Here is an 18,706-nt window from a genome sequence, read left to right on the forward strand (position 1 = left end):
TCTACTCATAATTCACTAGAAATGCAAACTCTGTTCTGCAGAGATCAAGCATGGAGAAAGCAGGCTGATAGGATTCTGAGGTCCATCGAGCACATCAGAGACCTCAAGGGAAAGAAGTTACAGCTCACAGAACTCCTACCTTCATCACATTTGGCAGGAACTGGCTCTTAAACAAACAAACAAACAACTCTTTGAAGAGTTTCTTATTCTTGCGGTAATGCTGGCCTGGGCTCTGACGGGATTCAAACCAGACGCAGTTGGGGGAAGTCTGGAGTCATACCAGGTTTAAATCTCACATGCCAAGAGAGGTCAAGACCTACCAAAGCCTTGAATAGATGACTTGCAAAGAAAATCCCAGGACATGGAGGAAGTGGTGTTGGTGGGAGAGTGCCTTTCCCTCTGACTTATTAGGCAACACCATGTGACGATGCTCTGGTGAGGAATACGGAGAGGCTGTCATTCCTATCCACTAAAGCCCAAAAGTCCAGTGCATTTGCCTGTGGTAAAGGTCCTGTGGGACTCTTAAAAAAGGCATGGGTTGTAAAATATCTAACCTGGCTCAATTCCATTTTAGTCTTTTACATCACGGTCATCTCATTGCTGTCTGCCCTGGGGGAAAGTGAACTTTCCTGACCTAACCTAAAAATTGGTTTAGTTATGTGTGCTCTCTTTTACAAAGATGGCTAGAAATGTATTTGGACTTTGGAAGTCTTCTATTTTATCAAGTGAATGAAGCGGTTTGGGGTCTGCTGACACTAATTTCACTATGAATATTTCTCTTTTAGAGAATTCCACTGGAAATAATATACAAACAGGTAATATCTACTTAAACTTTGAAATGTACTGGATAAAACTGCAGATACCTCACTTTTCATCAGTTCCTGGTATTACTTCTTACAGAGAAACAGCTGGGCTGGAGGACTAGGAGAAAAGGGAAAAAGCTAGAAATAACTTTTGTATGATTTCTCCCCTGAGAACCAACTGCAAAATCCTTCCCACTGGTCTGCAGACAATAAGAGTTATTCAGCCTGACCTGATCCTTGCCATATACTAATTCTCATGCTTTGCCCTGATCCCCAGAAGATGCCATCACAAAACAGGTGTCTTGTGACCAGGGTAATAGAGCAGCAAAGATCACATTTTACTTCCTTCCAAAGAACTGAAACTATCACTGACTCCTTGAGGGTCTTTTCAAACAAGCAGGACCACCACACTGTCTGACCCAGGTGGAGATCAGTTACTCAAAATACCACCTTAACCACTGTTAATTCCTTGTAAACTTGCTCTTCCTAGGAAGCAAGCACCAGGACATTTTATCCACACAGTACCATTGCAGTTAGGTTTCTCCAAGTTGGCTTTTTTGTCACCAGTTCTGGGATCTCTGTGTTGATGCTGGACTCACAGCAATATTATGCTGAAGTAAACACAGATCTCTAGTCCTCCTTCATTAAGCCTTGACTTCAACTTTGCCAAAATTATCTAAAGAAACGTAACTGAAGGCCTTCATGAGAATACCAACAAAGAATCCAGTACCATAACAGGTCTGAAGTCTACTGCCAAGTCCATACTGACAGCAGAAAAACACTAATATAAGCCATTTCTACCACAGGAATACACAAGTGGGACTTTGTAAACATTTCTATTTTATGGCATCTTCAGAACAACACCTCTTTCCAGGACAGTATGTGAACATGCATTTAAGTGCCTCTGAAGTCAACAGATCTCAGCAGGTATTTCTAATTAAGCATATACTTGGGTGTTTCCACTAATAGGGAGAGGCTTAAAAACTGTACTGTAGTCTAAATCACTTTCTATATGTGCCTCTGCCTCATCAGCTCACGATTTATTTTCAAATATCTTCTACAAATATCTCTTCTCCTTTGCTAATCCCCTTTAGATTGATCTTCTTTTTATTTACTGATCTGATGACAGAATGCGCTAATTCCTTCACCACCACATCTTTCCACACCCTGCTTTTTGCCATCTACAATGCAGTTTTCTCTTGTACTGCACTTGAGTTGGGATGAAAGACAGCATATGAAATCAAGTGTTTTACTTCACAGTGAAGACAAATAGTCTCAAACAAGAATATGCATGTAAGAACATCGTCCTAATGCAGCTGTAAGCTTGAAACTTTCCTGTTTTTAAGATATTAACCACACTCTGGTAGTCTTTCCTCTACAAGTGGTAATTTGGGACATGTGGTTACTCTATGGGATCTTAAGAAGCTTTCAGATGAAGCATTTAATCAGCAGGTACCATGTCCAGTAAGTGGTTTGCAAATCAAAATCCATGTAAGTAGCTCCAGAACCGAGATAGGAAAGACTCTTGTGAAGGGGCAAGAGGAGAAATAAGACAAATCCTTCTCCAGGATGTTTTTACAGGATCAAAAGGAAAATATTTCAAAGGCCCTTATATTTAGGAACATACATTTATTTCTCAGAGACTTAAACTCATAAAGCAAGATGTGACTGCATTTCATACAGCCCTAACATACTTTTTTCAGGCACACTTGACTACACCCAGGCACTGTTTAAGTGCCTTAGGTACATGTGTGCAGGGTAGGAAGAGGTGTAAGAGAGTGATAAAATGAGCTGTGGCAGAAAGAAATACCTCTGCAGTGAGGAGGCTCCACCTATGTGAAAGAAACACTGATGTACCGCTGCACTCGTAGAAGTGGTAGGAGGTGGTGGTGGAGCCTAACTCGCATTTAATCTAACAGCACGTGCTCAGCAATGGGGAGACCATGGTACAGGTCATTCTGCTGCACAGTGAGTGGAAAAGGACAGCTTCTACCTCCTAGGCTCCTGCCGTGCTATAAGGTGTGTGTGTCCCCAAGTATCACCTTGAAAAAATCATCAAAAGGCTCACAATCTCCTGGTTTCACTATCAGCTACCACAATCAATCATATCAAAACCCAGCCCCACACATGCCAATCAGGTGAGCACAGGGAATGCCGTGAACTTGCTCTGGAACTGGAGTCTGGCCAACTGATATCAACGAAGCCTTGAATATATTTTTTTCCATAGCATATCCACCTACGAGATTTGCCATGTGCATGCTCCTGTAACAGAGGGGATACAGGGCAGAAACCATCCCTACTGGTCCTACAGGAGTTATATGACCCAGACGTGTACGCAGGACTCCAAGCAAGCACAAGTCACCTCATTAATATGTTTGCATTTCTTAACTACATTACAGCCATTTTCTGAATTTTTAGGTACTTAACTGCTTTACTATGTCTGGCTTTGGGGTCCTGAGTTTCAGTGAAGGTTGGGGGAGCTAAACATTAACTGAGCATGTTTGAAAAACCCACTATACCCTTGCATTACCAGCACTTGACAAGCTGGCCCTAAGGGTCAGCATTATTCTGAAATCTACAATACCCACTTTCAAAATTGTGTCGTTAGCCAGACCCAGTGCAGTGGGATTTACGATCTGAAATCATACACACGCTTTTTAAAATCTGACCATTAAGTAATGCTCTAAATTTTAGCTCTGTTAGTTGTCTATTTAATATCAACGGTGAAACATAAAAGAACAGGCATGAAAAGCCTCCAAGGCAAAAACTTGTGTGAAGTCACAAATTCACAAAATGGTCAGGCACACACAAGAAAAACATACATACATGGCGTAGTGTCAAAGTCAGGGATCTAGAAAGCCCACTTAAATACAGACATTCCCATAGGAGTGCCCTTCGGATCTGAGATTTGCCAGAGTAACAGCACCTAGTTCTGCCCTCTGGTTTGTGCAGATGTGTGTGCATAGCATTAGCTGCAGACAGGGGATCCAGATCCACAGTTCTGCCAAATAGGGTCCTTTTTTTATATGATTTTTTTTCTTTCCCCCCTCACCCCCTCAGCCATCTGGGTGGTCTGAGAATCAAGACTCGAAATACCTAGGATCCCTCGAACCACATGTTCTAATCCCAGCAGAGTTGACTCAGTCCTTCACCCTTCCAGGGTAAATTGACTTCTCTGCTCTCTGTTGCGTAGGGGGAACTTTTGGATGAGATTGTAAAATTTCCATTCTGTATGGACATTAAAAACCCTACATTTTTCTTCCAGTATCACAAGATAGCATTCCTGCCATTACTTTTTCTCTTCCAGCACCTTGTGTTATTTGCTTCCCCATAGCCACTGGTAACTGAGAACCCAGATTAACCAGCACCTGAAAAGTGATGTGCCGTGGGCTTCATTTCACAAGCCAATGGGATAGATGGGTTTTGTTCTTTTATCTCCACATATACTGGAAGGATTTCAGAGAAATATGTGAAAATGAGCAGGCTGAGCAGACTGATATTTGAGTACATGCTGCAGGCTGCAAGCTATGGGGGGGGGAAAGGATATGACAAAATGCAGTAAGTATCTGGAGGCACGTGTTACACAAGGAGGCGTGTTAGGAGCAAAGGGTGAAATTCAGTGAGAGAAATAAAGGACTGTGGACTATGAAGGTGAAATGCATCGAGAGCTTTTTATACTCTCTCTTTTTATACAGGATAGAGTAAAAGAACAATCACGAGATCAAAAAGGGGACAACAGGACCTGAAAGGGGGAACACGCACACCCATACAGGAGGAAAGTGTGACACAGGAAAAAATAGCTGCAACAGGTCTCATTGCCTCTTGTCCTCACAACTGTAAGAAGCTGCTGAGAGGTAAAACACCATCTAGAGAGGGGATTTATTTAGGATTAAGAAAAAGGAGGGGCCAGGAGAGGCAGTGATCCATATTTAGCATAGAGAAAACTTGAGAACCAAATTCTTAACACTGGAGTTTAAAAGGCCAGGAGGTTGGCACTGAACATTTATCCATTTTCACAGGATGCTGAAAGCAATGAAGAATGGGCAATACCATTGAGATAGTTTCTAAAAGACCCGTACTCTGTTTAGAAACTCTTTAGAAAGCAGTGGGAGAATAGAGTTCAAATACATTTTTCCTAAAGCACAAGCTTAACGCGGATAAGATGGAAGCATGAAGTCACTTTTAATCTACTATAAAGTGAGGTAAGCAAAGGGATTATCACTTAAGACTTGCTGACATGAAGCTCTGAGAATGACATTTAAAAGCAATGGTGGATTACAGAGTGACATCATCTTAAACGAACACATGCCAGAGGTTTACATAAAAGACCTTGGAGATCAGGCTTTTGTTCTCAATACTAAAATCTCCTAGCCTATTTTACACTTCTGGAGGTGATTAGGCTAAATTAGAGCTGCAGTTTTTCACAGCACCAGTAACTCGGTGGCCCAGATCTTCACTAAGTGCTAATGGGCACAACTCCATCTGAGCTCATCGAGGCCTCTCACTCTACTGCAATGCTGCTGGCATTCAGCAACCAAAATCCAGCCCAAATGTTTCTATGATCTGTGTCTTACTGCATAGTTTAGTGACTCTGAAACTATGCACCTTCATGGTCCTTTGGACTTGAGGTTTGAGTTTTTCCAAAGTGTTCTGAGGAAACTAAATGCACATCATGAAACTATTCTCAATTTAGGGAACAGCACAGATGTACAAATCTTTCTCGTAACAGAAAATGCTTGAAAATTGTTAATAAGATCCAAAAGAGAACGCCGTGGGGTTTTCTGTTTGGTTGCGGGTTATATTGTAGTATAATTTATCAGATTGGAAGAACCTACAGGAACATTCTAACCCTGGTGAGTGTTTTGGATTATGTCTGCCCCTTTTTCAGAAGATCTGATCAGCCTGTCCTCCTACTGAGGTCAGATGTTAAGGGTGCATCTTCCCAGCCTCTGCACAGCTAGGTAGCGCTGTGTACTTCTTTCCTAGTGCCTGAAAAATCACAACAAGCCCCTTCTGAGAAGCTGAACAAGTCACAGACAACCCAACTTTTCTTAGTTCTCAAAAAATCAGGAAGGTGAGTATTACTGTAATGGCATTTTAGAGATGGGAAAACTAAAGCACAGATGGAATTAAAGGAATTTTTACGGTAGCACAGTATTTAATTTGTGGTCTCCTGGAGATGGAACAAGTGACCATTAAGTATTAATCCTGGTAGTTTTACAGTGAGATCAGTATTGATAGTCCCTCAAATCACCACGTCTTGTAAGTTACTAAACAGCCACCTAAAAGCAACACACTCCTGCTAATTACAGACCAGTGAGAGGTTTGAACCAGCCTTCTGGTGGGGACCAGCCTCTGCAAACCATCTCTTACTCACACATTCTTATTTTCCTAAATAAATAAAAGAAGCATGTGGGAAAGAAGGGGACAGAATAAATTGGATGTGGGAGCCCCCAAACCTGTTTCCCAAATGAGCAATGTATCTGTTTGGTGAAAGTCGTAAAACTGTGCAAAACACATAAGAAGGCCTCTCTGAGCAGCTGTTTGCTTTGACTCCGGAGGGAGCTCGCTCTATCTGCAAAGCAGCACAGTACCATCAATCACGACCTGCCAGAGATTTTCTACTCCAGTAGCAAAGTAAATATGAAAAGTCACAGGTTTTATTGGTATGTACGTTCTGTGGCTCAACCAAGTGACTGCCTTGTTGCAGGAACAACCATTACCTGGGCTCCCATCCTAAACCGCCTGACAGGATCAGGGCTGCAGCCTCGTGGGAGCTGTGTCCCATGGAGGTTAACAGAAGGCACTTTACACATATCTGATAACGCAGAAAGACACCTCTGCTGGCATGCAATGCAACCAGCTTCCCTCTGCCATCAGCTGTGGTCATGAATCCCCCTGGGTAGACGGAATGACCGAGAGGCCCCGGCATAAAATGGGGAGCACTGTAAAAATCTGACACCCCTTCACTGAGTGTGTTGGAAGTGAGATTTAGCAAAGGATTTCTATCCAGCAAAACTGAGGGGGGGGTTTGTGGTTTTTTTTTAAATAGGAACAGCAAAAGGCACATTTGTGACAATAGCAAATTCCAGCTCTAAAAGCAAGAGACACTGGTGTTTCTGGAAGCTCAGTTATAAGATGATGATGATTATTTTTTGTATGGCTAAACAACATATTTTCCCTTAACCCCACTTGGCCTTCCTTGGCTGAATCTCACAAAAACAACAAAGGAAAGAGAAAAACAGCCTGAAACAGATATCCAACATGGAAAATCTTGGGTTTGTCATTAAATTTCACAAATTTATAAACACTTGAGACAGTCTTTTTATGATGGAATGTTTAACAGTCACCTCATCTGCCTGTGAATTACCCTGCCTAAACAGCTCCGGAACATTGGAACAGGTCCTGAAAAGGTATTCAGTAATTTTTAACATAGCAAAAAGAAAACAAACTTCAACAAGGAGGGGTAATAGGATCAGATAAAGAAAAAAGTGTAGGCTGAATATCAGGGAAAATCTGTAATATATTAAGATCTCAGGGAAATGGAGAAGAACCCATGATTAAACCAGATAAAATCCCTACCAGAGGGAAATTAAGGGCAACTTAACACTATCATGGAGATGGAGTCTTCTCTATGTTTAGGTCTCCAGGACAATTCAGTCCTCATGAAAGTTTGTGACTATCAACTCAGGGTTTCGGGTTGTTGTTTTTTTTTACTATTTTACGTGTGGACAGAGGAGCAACAACAATATTTTGTTTATAAATAATGTCAGAACTGCATCCTGAAACGCCACCAGGATGTCGATAGAAAAACAAGGCTGCTTTTGTTTGTTACACTGCATAATGCCTGATGGGTTTTAACCACAGTTTAGGAGCTACTGTTAAAAAGCTTATTGCTGAGTCAAGCCTAGGCATGCTGTTTACAAGGGTTAGCCCTCGAGGCTCTTGCATTGGCAGGGATTTTTAAGCTGAGCTAAGGAGTTTTTAGTTATTTTTGTTGTGCTTTAAAAAATTAGAGTTGAGAGTAGCTAAGCACACCCAAAAGTGGGGAGTGGAAGGGAGCTATCAGCAATCACCTGCCACGTCTGCCAGCAGCTTTCTTCTGTAGTCAAGGACTTGATCTTGAAAAGCTGATGCTGAGTCCCTTTGGCTTAAAGCAGATGGCTTTTCTGCAGCGACCAGGCCACAGTGGAGTAAGCTTTTGTGAAGAAGCTTGCTAAAATATACAGTACCCCTTTATCCCTTTATCAGCAAAGGACCTGTTCTAACTTATGAAGTGAATTTGTTTGGTTCAGCTTTGAACCTGTTGAAACACCCTGGCTGATGACTTTCACTCCGGTAACACTGATCTATGTTTTGCCTACAAGCACAAGCGCAGAGTGAAATTCTGACAAATCAATAAAAGCCACGTGCACAAAATGCACGTAACACCCACCACTGCTCTTCATCCTGTGCTATGGAAGAGGCAAGGATCCCAGGGAAAAACAGTATGCACTATTACAATGGTGTACAAAATGAGTCTGAATCTCCACATTTATTTTTCTTTCATTTCTTAGCTTTTGAGTGCTGTAGTGTACAACCTCAACATTAAACGCTGCTTTATGGAAGTGGTGCCTCATATAATTTAAATGTACTGATAAAATTCCCTTTATTATTTTTGCTCTAATTCTACACTCCTGGAGAAGCTTTCATCCCTTATTCAGTTTTACTCCATTTTGCAGTGCATCCTTTCACAGTATTCACTGGGCTGCAATCCTGCCTCTCTGCCCCCTCCTCCACATGACCACAAGCTCACAAGCATCAGAATCCAGGATGATGCCCCGATTCCACAATATTCCTGTTGGTTTGAACTGCAGAGCCTAAGGATCATCTGAACATGACACTTATTTTTCTAGACAAGCCAAACAAATACCATGATTCTGACAAATTTTTCCTACTGCCAAAAAGAGCCAAAAAAATGAAGATGTCCAAAAAATGTGTCACCAAATAAGTTAAAAAACATTGATTGTCCTAATGACAGGAGAAACACTGAAACACCCTGAAAAAAATAATCATCTGGAAGTATACTTCAAGGAAATACCAACATGATCTGCTTCTGGACATACATAATAATTGCTCAGTGATTTGGAAGGAGACTCAAGTCCTGAAAATTATTTGTCATGATGCTTAACAAGGAAATTGTTTTCCTTAACAAGGAAATTAGACATTAAGACTGACACAACAGTGAGCAGAAATACCAGATTTTTCAGGTCCCTATCTTGGCAAGTGGACATTTTATTACTTGAGTTTTCCATATTTGCAAGAGAAGAGTCCCACAGGTGGTCCTGCTTGAGAGAGCCTTGCAGATGAGTTCCCTCTGGTTAGGACAAAATAATGTATATTCTCATTAGGTCACACGCAAACAGTGATGAAGGGGAATGCACTGCCATGTCATACCGAGCAATCAGGAAACAAACCTTTGACATGATGCAGCAGGCAGATAATAAGACCCTATAGCTAACAACAAACGAGACTCCACTTAATTTGCCATGCAATGTTCATGTAATTAGGTAAATTTGGTACCGGCAAGACAGCAGACAGCGAGAATATGGGCTTGATGAATTGAGGGGCTCTCTGTCAGGCACTGATCACATTAATCATGAAGTCAAAATTCAGTGGCACAGTTTTTCTTCTAAACATTTGCCACAATCTTCTAAAGTGAAAATATGTTTGTGCCATTTTTGTTTGAACAGAAGGGTGGATTTCTGTACCATCAGGATGGAGTACAAATTTCCAGAGGCTCAACTGTGCCTGCTGAGTCCACCCAGCCTATTGAACAAGAGCGACACAACCAATAAGTATGTTCTAGCCCAGCTCTGCCACCATGTTCTGGATGATTTCATGTTTGACATCTTCTGGCAAGGGGGGATGAGCACTTTGTTACGACCTCCAGAGCAGAGATGGAAAGACAAAAGAGTAAGACAAAAGAGAATCAGAACAAAAAACTAAGGAAAAAAGGACAGGGGATGAGTTTAAGATGAGAAAAAATGGTGGAAAAACTAACTCCACAGCTGGTGATAATTTTCCCAGTGTGGTTGTGCCATAGTCAGGGCACTTAAAGAGTCATACAGAAGTGGCATCACCATGACCCATAAAACCGCCCGAGCCAAGAAGCAATAGGTTGCTCAGCTTTGGTGCTTCACCAGCCAGAGAGGCACCCTTCAGCGCAATGCCCAGATAGTTTCAAAGAAGACTATGTTTCCTCTTCTAAGACCAGCAATCAAGTTTTTTCTCCAGCATCTCACAGGTCATTTTTGTGAGACGGGCTGTTAGAAAGGTGAAGGATGCCAAAGAAGGTCAATAAGCATTTGCCAACAACTATGCCTAGATACTAAGCAGGACACTCTTGGTCTGCTGACATACAAATGTGGTAGCTGCTAAGACAGAGGATTATTAATACCTGCACAGATGAACCAAAACCTGATCTGACAGCACTGTACACTTGGCCAGGGCTGATCAGTAGGATAACCCCAATAAGATAAAACACTGGCTCACATTACTGGGAGATATGATTCACAGGTACATAACACCAACTGGCGAGCTCTTAGTTGTGTTTTGGAGAAGACCCTGTTTCATGACCCCATTGAAGAGACTGCTGTGGAGCCCCTGGGCAAATGCAGTGCACCTGATCCTTCTCACAAGGAGTGAAGGAGAACACCTAGCAGGGCACACAAATAACCTATGGCAAATATCTGAGCATCTGCCATCCTCTCTTCTAAACTGCTTTGAATATTGCCCCTTTCAGAAGTCAGTATGTGCTTTATCAGCCAGAGTTCTGGCTTATTACCTATCTCCCAGTATGGGTTTTTTAATTAATCTTTTTTTCTATAATGTTTTGCTTGCACTGGCACACAAGACCAGAACTATTTCACTCAGTCCCTTTAGCCCCCACAATTCCCATGACAGCAACCTACTCTGTCTTTTCCCCTTTGCACACAGCATGAAAGGAGCTACTCTGCCCCTTTAAACATCCAGTTAAACTGACTGCCAGCCAGAAAGAAAACGACTTGTCTTCTGGTAGAATCCAGGGGAATGCCCTATCATTTTTTTCCTGCAGCATTTTGGAAGTGGAATAAAGCTCTGGTATCTGTGGGACTCCACAAATCTCCTGGCTGATGTCTGTGTTACTTGCCTCCCAGGGACTGTTACCTGCTCACACCTATCCAGAAAAAGCACAGCTCCACGAACAGCCCATGTAAAGCTGGGTGAGCACTGACCCTGGCCAGACAGCAAGGCCACAGTGGGGCTCCAGGGGATCAAATGAGAGTTTTTTAAGTGATGGGCCCTATTTGTTCTTCCTTTGCTCTTCTTGCATAATGTTTCTGCCCCTTACAGGTTCCCATGCACCAAGTACCCTGGAACCAGTCCCTCAGATGGTGGCTGAGCTCTCTGTTACTGCCACAGGTTGAGGGATTTTGGGGTGGCTGTGGAACTGCCAGCCCCAAAAGACTGCTCCTTAACTCCCACCAGGACGGTACATTTCAGAGACAAGGAGAAACCCTTCCTGCTGCATGGTCACAAACTAAAAGTAGGTGAACCCGTATCTCTCTATAAACATGTCCTCCAAGGTGTCAAGAACTTTTGAGCTGCCATGTCCTGGATTAACCATGATCCCCACTCCAGAGGTACAACCCCTGACCAGCACCTGTGCTTACTGCCCATGAGCTGCCTTGGAGAGGAGAGGCTCTTGCGAGGAGGTCATCACCAAAACCTGGGATCCTGCTCCTCCAGAATGGACAAACGCACCTGTACGAGGACCTGCCTCTTTACCACATTTTAGAAAACACCACCCATCCTAAGTGGGCCATTGTCCAGTGAAATCAAACCGAACTACAGCATTCTTGGCAGCCTTTTGCTGCCATTCCCCCAGCCAGCGGGCAGGGAAGAATGGTACACAAGGTCTTCAAATGGAGGGAGCAGTGCTGGGTCTTCACCGAGATGGTGCCAGAAATGACCAATCACGGCATGATGAGAAACACCACAGGCACAAAAATGCAAGTCAAGCCTGTCCCAGGGACCTCAGCCAGGTAAAGATACAGCAGCACTGTACTCCTATCCCACTGTTATATAGCACTTCTATAGGTTTTACAGAGCTAAGAACTATAGAGCATTCCTGCCAAGCAGGTCAGTACAGTCAGTGTTTGGGGACAGTAGGGTGGAGGGTAGCCAGCAGGGCCAGCCTGCAAGGAGGGCAGCGAGTCCCAGGACCTTAGCAGTGGGATTCAGCATGCTGCGGGCGGCTGACATTTTAGCAAGGCACAAGAGCAGAGGTGCAAGACTTACCCGTGGATAGCGTGGATAGAGTGAGGCTCGTAATGGTACCGTCCTTCCTGGTGACGCATGTCAATTGGCAAAGGAGCGTGGAAGGCCGGAAAAATGTGCTGTGGCACTGTTGAGGGGAATAGAAGAAGAAGAAAAAAAAAGGGACTTCAAAAACTTTTCCTTTCCTTTTAAAACAATTTCAAAGGCACTAAATCTCCATGAATTTCAGAGCGAGAGCAGTGCAAGACAAGGGTCTTCATGATATCAGCGCTATCATACACCAGAGAAGTGGAATGAATAAATAATCAAAGTCATGCGGAGAAATCCTACATCTTTGACATAAAAGATCTCCAACAGGGTTTTTGACAAAGACAAGCAGCTAAGCGCTCTTTGAACTTGAGGAGATTATAGGAAGCACCAAGGAAAACTAGACTTGCAACGCAAATCAGGCTCAACAGAGCCTGGCGGGATCCAGACCTGCGCCGTCCCTCATGCCTAGAGTGGCAGCAAACACTTTCCTGAAGGTCTGTACACACATGTTGGAAATATTTACCTAAAAATGTAACAGTGAGAGCAGCACTAATGCAGACCGTCTAGGCAGTCAGAAGAGGCTCAAAAGTGCCTACTGCTAGGTTCTGAGAGAGGAGCCCAAATTGCTCTCACTTGTAATCACTTGAGGCCCTATTTTTTATTCATTTGAGAAGCTTGTTTCATCTTTGATGGAAAGATAAAGTGGTCTCAAAAGGCAGAGAACACCTACATTGACTTATTAAATCTACAGGTTTTAATATTTATTATTGACCCCAAAAGTTAGCGGCGAGAATATTTGAGTGAATCGAGCTGATGGAAAATTCATCAGGTTATTTTTCCATGCTACCCCCGACAACACTGCCTGGCTGTCTGGGCTTTTTCTACTAAAATTACAAAAGCTAAAGAGATACAATTAGCACAGCATCAATAACGATACTATACAATCGCCCTCTGAATAGGACTCATCACATCTGTAATGATGCCGCTTTCTAGATTCGTACCAGCGATCATTTTAAGTGTAAAAAGCTGGTCTTGCTGTCTTGCTCTGCCTTTACAAACAGTCAGAAGTTCATTAAAGATTGCTTGATATTGTTGCAGGTCTTTCCCATTCCCTCTCTGGCTTCTTGGCCTTTCTGTCTAACTGGAGACTAAAAGCAAAACAAAAAGCAACCTCCTATCTGAGCATTTCAAAACCAGATCTGTGCTCAGTATTTCACTGTGACTTGCCTCTGCAACTGGTAGCATCTCTCTGTAGAGTGGGGAAGCACCATCCAAAACCAAAGCATCAAGGCTTGGGCCAAGTCTCTCGCTGATGCTCAGCAAACTCCAGTAAACGCCAACCTTTTTTCCTATAAAAGACTTAAAATTCAGCCTTTCGTATCTGTGACTCCAGCTGCAACAGAGCTATGCTGACTCCATCCATCAGGGCTCTGCTCCTTTTGGGTCCGTCGCGCAAAGCCTGCGTGAAATCCCCGTATAAGTCCTTCCCGGCATATCAGCAAGAGGATCTGAGGCTCCTACTCCCATTGCAATGTACAATCCCTGAGCACGGCACAGCACAGGCGCGTCAGCCAGGCTGCTGGGAGAGGTGAGAGACTACACAAAAACAACCCTCCTGCCAACTCTGCTGAAAGGCGTTAAACTAAGGTAGTCAGGGTGGAAAGTATTTAAGGCTCCACAGCAGACTTGCTCTCTGCGCTCCAGCAACGGGCTGGCACCGCACACTACCTGATACACTGGGAGCATTTTAGCAGCTCGCCTAATGTCAGGACACAGTAGGATAACTGTTAACCACCTTCCCCATTTCTGATCCCTTCCCCTCCTCTCCCAGAAGCAGCTTAGGGACGCAGTAAGCTTGCATCCTTTAGGATTTGCTTTGGCAGGGGGAAGATTCACCCTTTAACCGCCCTGGCTAGGGATGATCAGTTACATAAGGACACTCGTAAGGAGTCTCCATTTTAAAAGGCAGCCAGTGTTTTTCCAGGTTAGAAATGCAAGAGTTCAGCCATCACATCCCACCCCCTTCTCATGCAGCAACAGACATCTTCTGATCTCCTCAAACCATGCTCAGCCTAAATAACTGCCAGGCCTGGCAGACACCTAAAGCTGCTGTCCTCCTCCCTGAAGACATTGCTGTCCCCTGGCCACAGCTACAGCCACAACACATAGACCAGAGGGAGCGAGGAAAACAAGTTTTACATCATCACCTACCAAACATGGTCAGAAATCAATTGTCCCTACACAAACACCTGATGCCAGACAACACAGGCATCTCTTCCAGCCTGAGCCCCTAGGCTGGGCTTCTGGCAGCACCATACAAATAAGGAGCAGGGACTCTTCCTGTGGACTTGGGGCCAACCTGCACAGCCCACCTGGTGGCATCCCTACAGGTGAAGTTTTGCAACCTCCCAAAACAGAGTGGCCATTCTGCCTGCAATGGGCAGGTCTAGGGTTGGGTTGACCCCCAAAATGGCAGGGAAGTGTGAGCTGACATGGGGCATTGTGGTAGTGCTTTAATAACATGGAATGTCAGACTCTAATCCTTGCGCCCATTCCCTTTACTAATAATGATGAAACTAAGAACAACAGGTCAACTGAATGTCTTAAAACCCAGGCCAGTTATGTTTTATTTTTTAACTGTACATTTCTAAATGATTGCTGAGAAAATATTGGAAACTTTTGTGCTAAAAGAGTCTTTCCCTGTCACTCAATAGAGCTGGGAAAAAGAAAACATGGGGTGTTTGCTGCCTGCCCTCCTTTCCTAGCTATCTGTTGGCATAAAAATGACATCTGAAGAGAATTTCTCCCTCCACACAATTCTGATTACTAATGGGAGAAAAATTTCCACGAACTTCCTCCCTCACACTGGTGCTGTTGGTTTGTTTCCGCAGTTCAACGTATTTAGACCATGGGAGGGTCTGCAATGTGTCTGTTTTGGGTGCCTGTTTCACTCTGCTGCTCTCATTTCCAGCCCCTCCATGTGCCCTGTGCTTTTGCTGCTCCTGAGGGAGAGCAGAAGGGCTGTTTTTGGTGACAACCCCTTGAAATGTCCCACTTTAGGGCTTCCCCTTTTCTCCCGTACCTGGGAGCACCAGCCAAGTCTACAGGCTCCAGTGGCTGGTGCTGTTTCTTTTTATTCTATTCCAGGTGCTTGGTCAGAAATAATGAATGGTTTTATAGGCAATCAACTACCAATTCATAAATGTCAGTCTGGCTCTGCTTCTTGTTTCCACCCCTCCCAAAGAGGACTGAGAGCTGGCAGCAGGACAGCAACATACGCTGTTAACAAAGATGGATGCTTTACACACACGAGTTAAAAAGACAAGTATATTCAATTACTTCAAGTAAGTCACGGTGATGTATTCCTGAATAGCCACAGGAAGGGCAATATGATGATTAGGGCAATGAATTTGCCAACTTTAATCTAATCAAGGCGATCTTTTATTTAGCATTATCTGCTTTGCAGTGGCAGAGGATTTACCAAACCCAAGCAATCTTGCAGATTTAACCCCAAACCTGCCCAATTAGCATTAATGATGACTGTTTTACACAGAGGGAGGAAGGTTTTAGCAGAAGGCCTGGGAAACAGCTGGGCCACACCATGCCATGTGGGACACAAAAGCACAACATGGTACCGTAAAAAGTCCCCTAGCACTGGAGCAACAGATAAATATTTTCTCTGGCTCTTGCAGAAGGAAGAGAAAACCAAAGAACATATCAAAGCAGCACCCAAGGCACAGGGATGATGGGAAAACAGGTTGTTATGTACAGAAATAACACAGCTCTTCATTTAGTCCATGGCACGCAGCTCCCAGGGTGAAGCACAGTGGCAGAGCAGCAAGGCGCAGCCGGGAGGCCCCACCTTCCACCCAGCCGCTGCTCTTGCAGGAATGTGTCTGCTCCGCCGCACCGTTTGATAAGGGGAAAGACGCTGCTACCTGTCCCCACTTGTCGGAGCTGATTTTCTGGCCAAGGTTTATGAGCAAGACACGGACCTCCCACTGCTGTATTCTCATCCTTGCCTATTCAGAGGCCAGCCAACCCTCTGGCTTCAAAGAGAAAAGATATGAAGCAGAAACACAGGTTTAAAGGGGATGTCCCTTTGCCGAAAATCCCAGGAATCGGGGAGGGAGGCATCAGAAACAGGCATTTTTTGAGGATGATGCAGGCTTTTGATTATCTCCACAGATAAAACCGTGCTTCAAGAGAAACAGACTGCATGCATGGGTTGGTATAGCAGGCAAAGGAGCTGTTTTGACATCACTCACAGCAGCACCTTTTTTTGAGCCCCAAAAGGAGAATTAGGAAGTGTCAAATAAGGTTTTTCTATTCCAAATACTTCAGCTTACATCAGTGATTGTTAAAGAAAAAAAAAGGGCAGCAGAAGAAAAGAAATCAGACCCCACACCACTGAACTGGATTTCATCTGCAGTTCACTTTGACAGTAACAATTCGGAAAGCCCTTGGGAAAGGCCTTAAAGGACATCTTCTGTTCCCACTTGCAACTGGGGTGCTGCAGTAAGACTAGCTAGTGAGGCACCCTGAGAAACCCTACACACCCCATCTGTACTGGGCTCCCAGTGCTTTATCTGAAACACACATGAGCTGCACAGGCCGCCACCTGGGCTAAAAAAAGGTGGGTTTCCTACAATGTCCAAGAATTTCTGTAGGGACAACCAGTCCAAGCTATGAGGGGGCTTCTTTGCCATCAGAAACAGAGCACAGATATTTTGCAATCAACAGGAAAAGTCATTTGTTGAAGGAAAAAAAGAAGAAAAAGTGGAAGATGGCTGGCTGGGTAATTCAGTACCTGAAGGGTTTTTCTCAACAAATTTGTAAAAACATCCACAAAAAAAACCCCAAAACAAACCACCAAACAAACCTACAAACAAAACCAACCAACCAATCAAACATTTTAGAAAAGAAGAAGCCCAAATACTGACTTCTTAAGATCCTTTTTGGATTGATTTCTTATGGCTTTAGTGATGCATGGGTCTCAGCGTTCATAAAGGGATCACAAGCTACTTTGCAAAGTCTAATAAAGCTTCACCTCTACTAAGCTAGAGAAGCAAACATGCATCTGAAACTCAACCCATTGTTTTTTTACTCAAGAGGGGCTGAAACAGGGCAATGTAAAATAACTTGCCCAAGTCTATGCAGTCAAGTAAGAGCAGCTAACCTCCACCACAGCAGGCAGAAACTGTAACTTTATCTCTAAAAGGCTTCAGAGCCCCAGGGTACTGGATTGATTAGGATTAGTGGCAGAAAAACTTCCCAGACAACAGCTCACGCACTCCTGTCATCGTGGTGTCATTAGCAGCTGTGCACAAGCAGCTGACACAGAAAAATGGGAAGGGGTGCCTCAGAAGGTGCTGGTGAGTGTCCACGAGTGTTTCCGCAGCAGCAATGTTGTGCTGTCACGGGCCTCATGCCTGTTACTGGGATGGTGGGATGCTGCTTGGTGTGACACAACAGCTTGCAGCAGCTTCTGCTTGTTCTTTTTCTCAGGTCCAGCTTCTTTGAAAAGGATAATAGGAAAATAACTGCTGTCTGCACTAGACACTACATGGAAATCTCTGAGACATCAGAAGAGGCATTTGCAAGTTTTCCCCATCTCTAAAGCAGAAGCTCTGCTCGCTATCCACATTTTCTCCCAGATGTTCAAATCTCCCTTCTCTCAAGGGCAAGGTTAAAGATACAACAAAAATGAAGTGTCATTCACTCAGTCATCACCCAGAGAAACCCAAAGCATCAACTGAGAAGTAAATTGTAGACAACATTCCTTTTGCTGTGAAGTTTTTTAAGTTCCAATTTTACTCATTTACAGTGTAAATTTTAAACTGACATATTTTGGCGTCCAACAACTGTGGTGGCAAACATCAGGTTTGTTCTGAAACATCAAAGAGGGGCTTGTGCTTTACTCTCCAGCTTTCCTGCAGTGATTTTCTTCATGTCAGAGCTCCCCTGACCTCAGAGGGCTTCAGAGCATCCTTAGACACCCTTGGTGTGCGAGCAGGGGAAGCAAACCCACCCTCGAACCACTGAGTGTGTGTGTGGCTACTTGACTCCCTTTGATAGTCCCTCCTGGGCGTTTCAGTGTTGTATTTGGATGGCCACCCCTCCAGCAAAGTGCTGCAGGGCTGTAGGTGTCAGCAAGGGAGATGTTATTGTATTTGTGTGACGTCCCCACAATAATGATCTAGCTGTTTAAGTGAGTTGAGCAAATGAATGAGCACAAGAAAAACATCTTTGCTGAAAGTGTAGCCAAAGTTAATGCACCATTAATAATGGCTCGGGTGAATTACTGGAAGAGATAATAGGCTTAGGGTCAGAGAAGGTCTGAGACAAAGAATGGGGAAAACTGGGTCACAGAAACATGACAGAGCAGATCACGCTGATGCGCCTGTGGGATTCTCCTTGGATGAAGTCATGTACCACCATGCAGAATATTAAGAGGGGAAGTCATTCCCAGAACCACCACTCAGATCAATATAGGGAGGAGGTGGAACAGACACGCAAGGCTACAGTAGCTGCTTCTTAGGCCCCCGTGAGCCCCTGTTTGAGAGCTTCAT

General features: G+C 43.9%; 1 protein-coding gene across 2 annotated transcripts in view; it reads right to left on the minus strand.

The window, feature by feature from the left end:
* The window catches only part of GLI2 (GLI family zinc finger 2), a 197,000-nt gene that overhangs the window by 56,836 nt on the left and 121,458 nt on the right, over positions 1-18,706 (minus strand). For both annotated transcript variants that reach the window (XM_061370108.1, XM_061370107.1), the window contains exon 3: positions 12,126-12,231. In XM_061370108.1, the coding sequence (XP_061226092.1) occupies positions 12,126-12,231 (106 nt within the window). The remainder of the gene's footprint in view (positions 1-12,125; positions 12,232-18,706) is intronic.

The sequence above is a fragment of the Neopsephotus bourkii genome, unplaced genomic scaffold (assembly GCF_033783945.1).
Source record: "Neopsephotus bourkii isolate Nb327-2 ecotype Australia unplaced genomic scaffold, CSIRO-AGI_Nbou_v1 NB_1526, whole genome shotgun sequence".
Classification (NCBI taxonomy): domain Eukaryota; kingdom Metazoa; phylum Chordata; class Aves; order Psittaciformes; family Psittacidae; genus Neopsephotus; species Neopsephotus bourkii.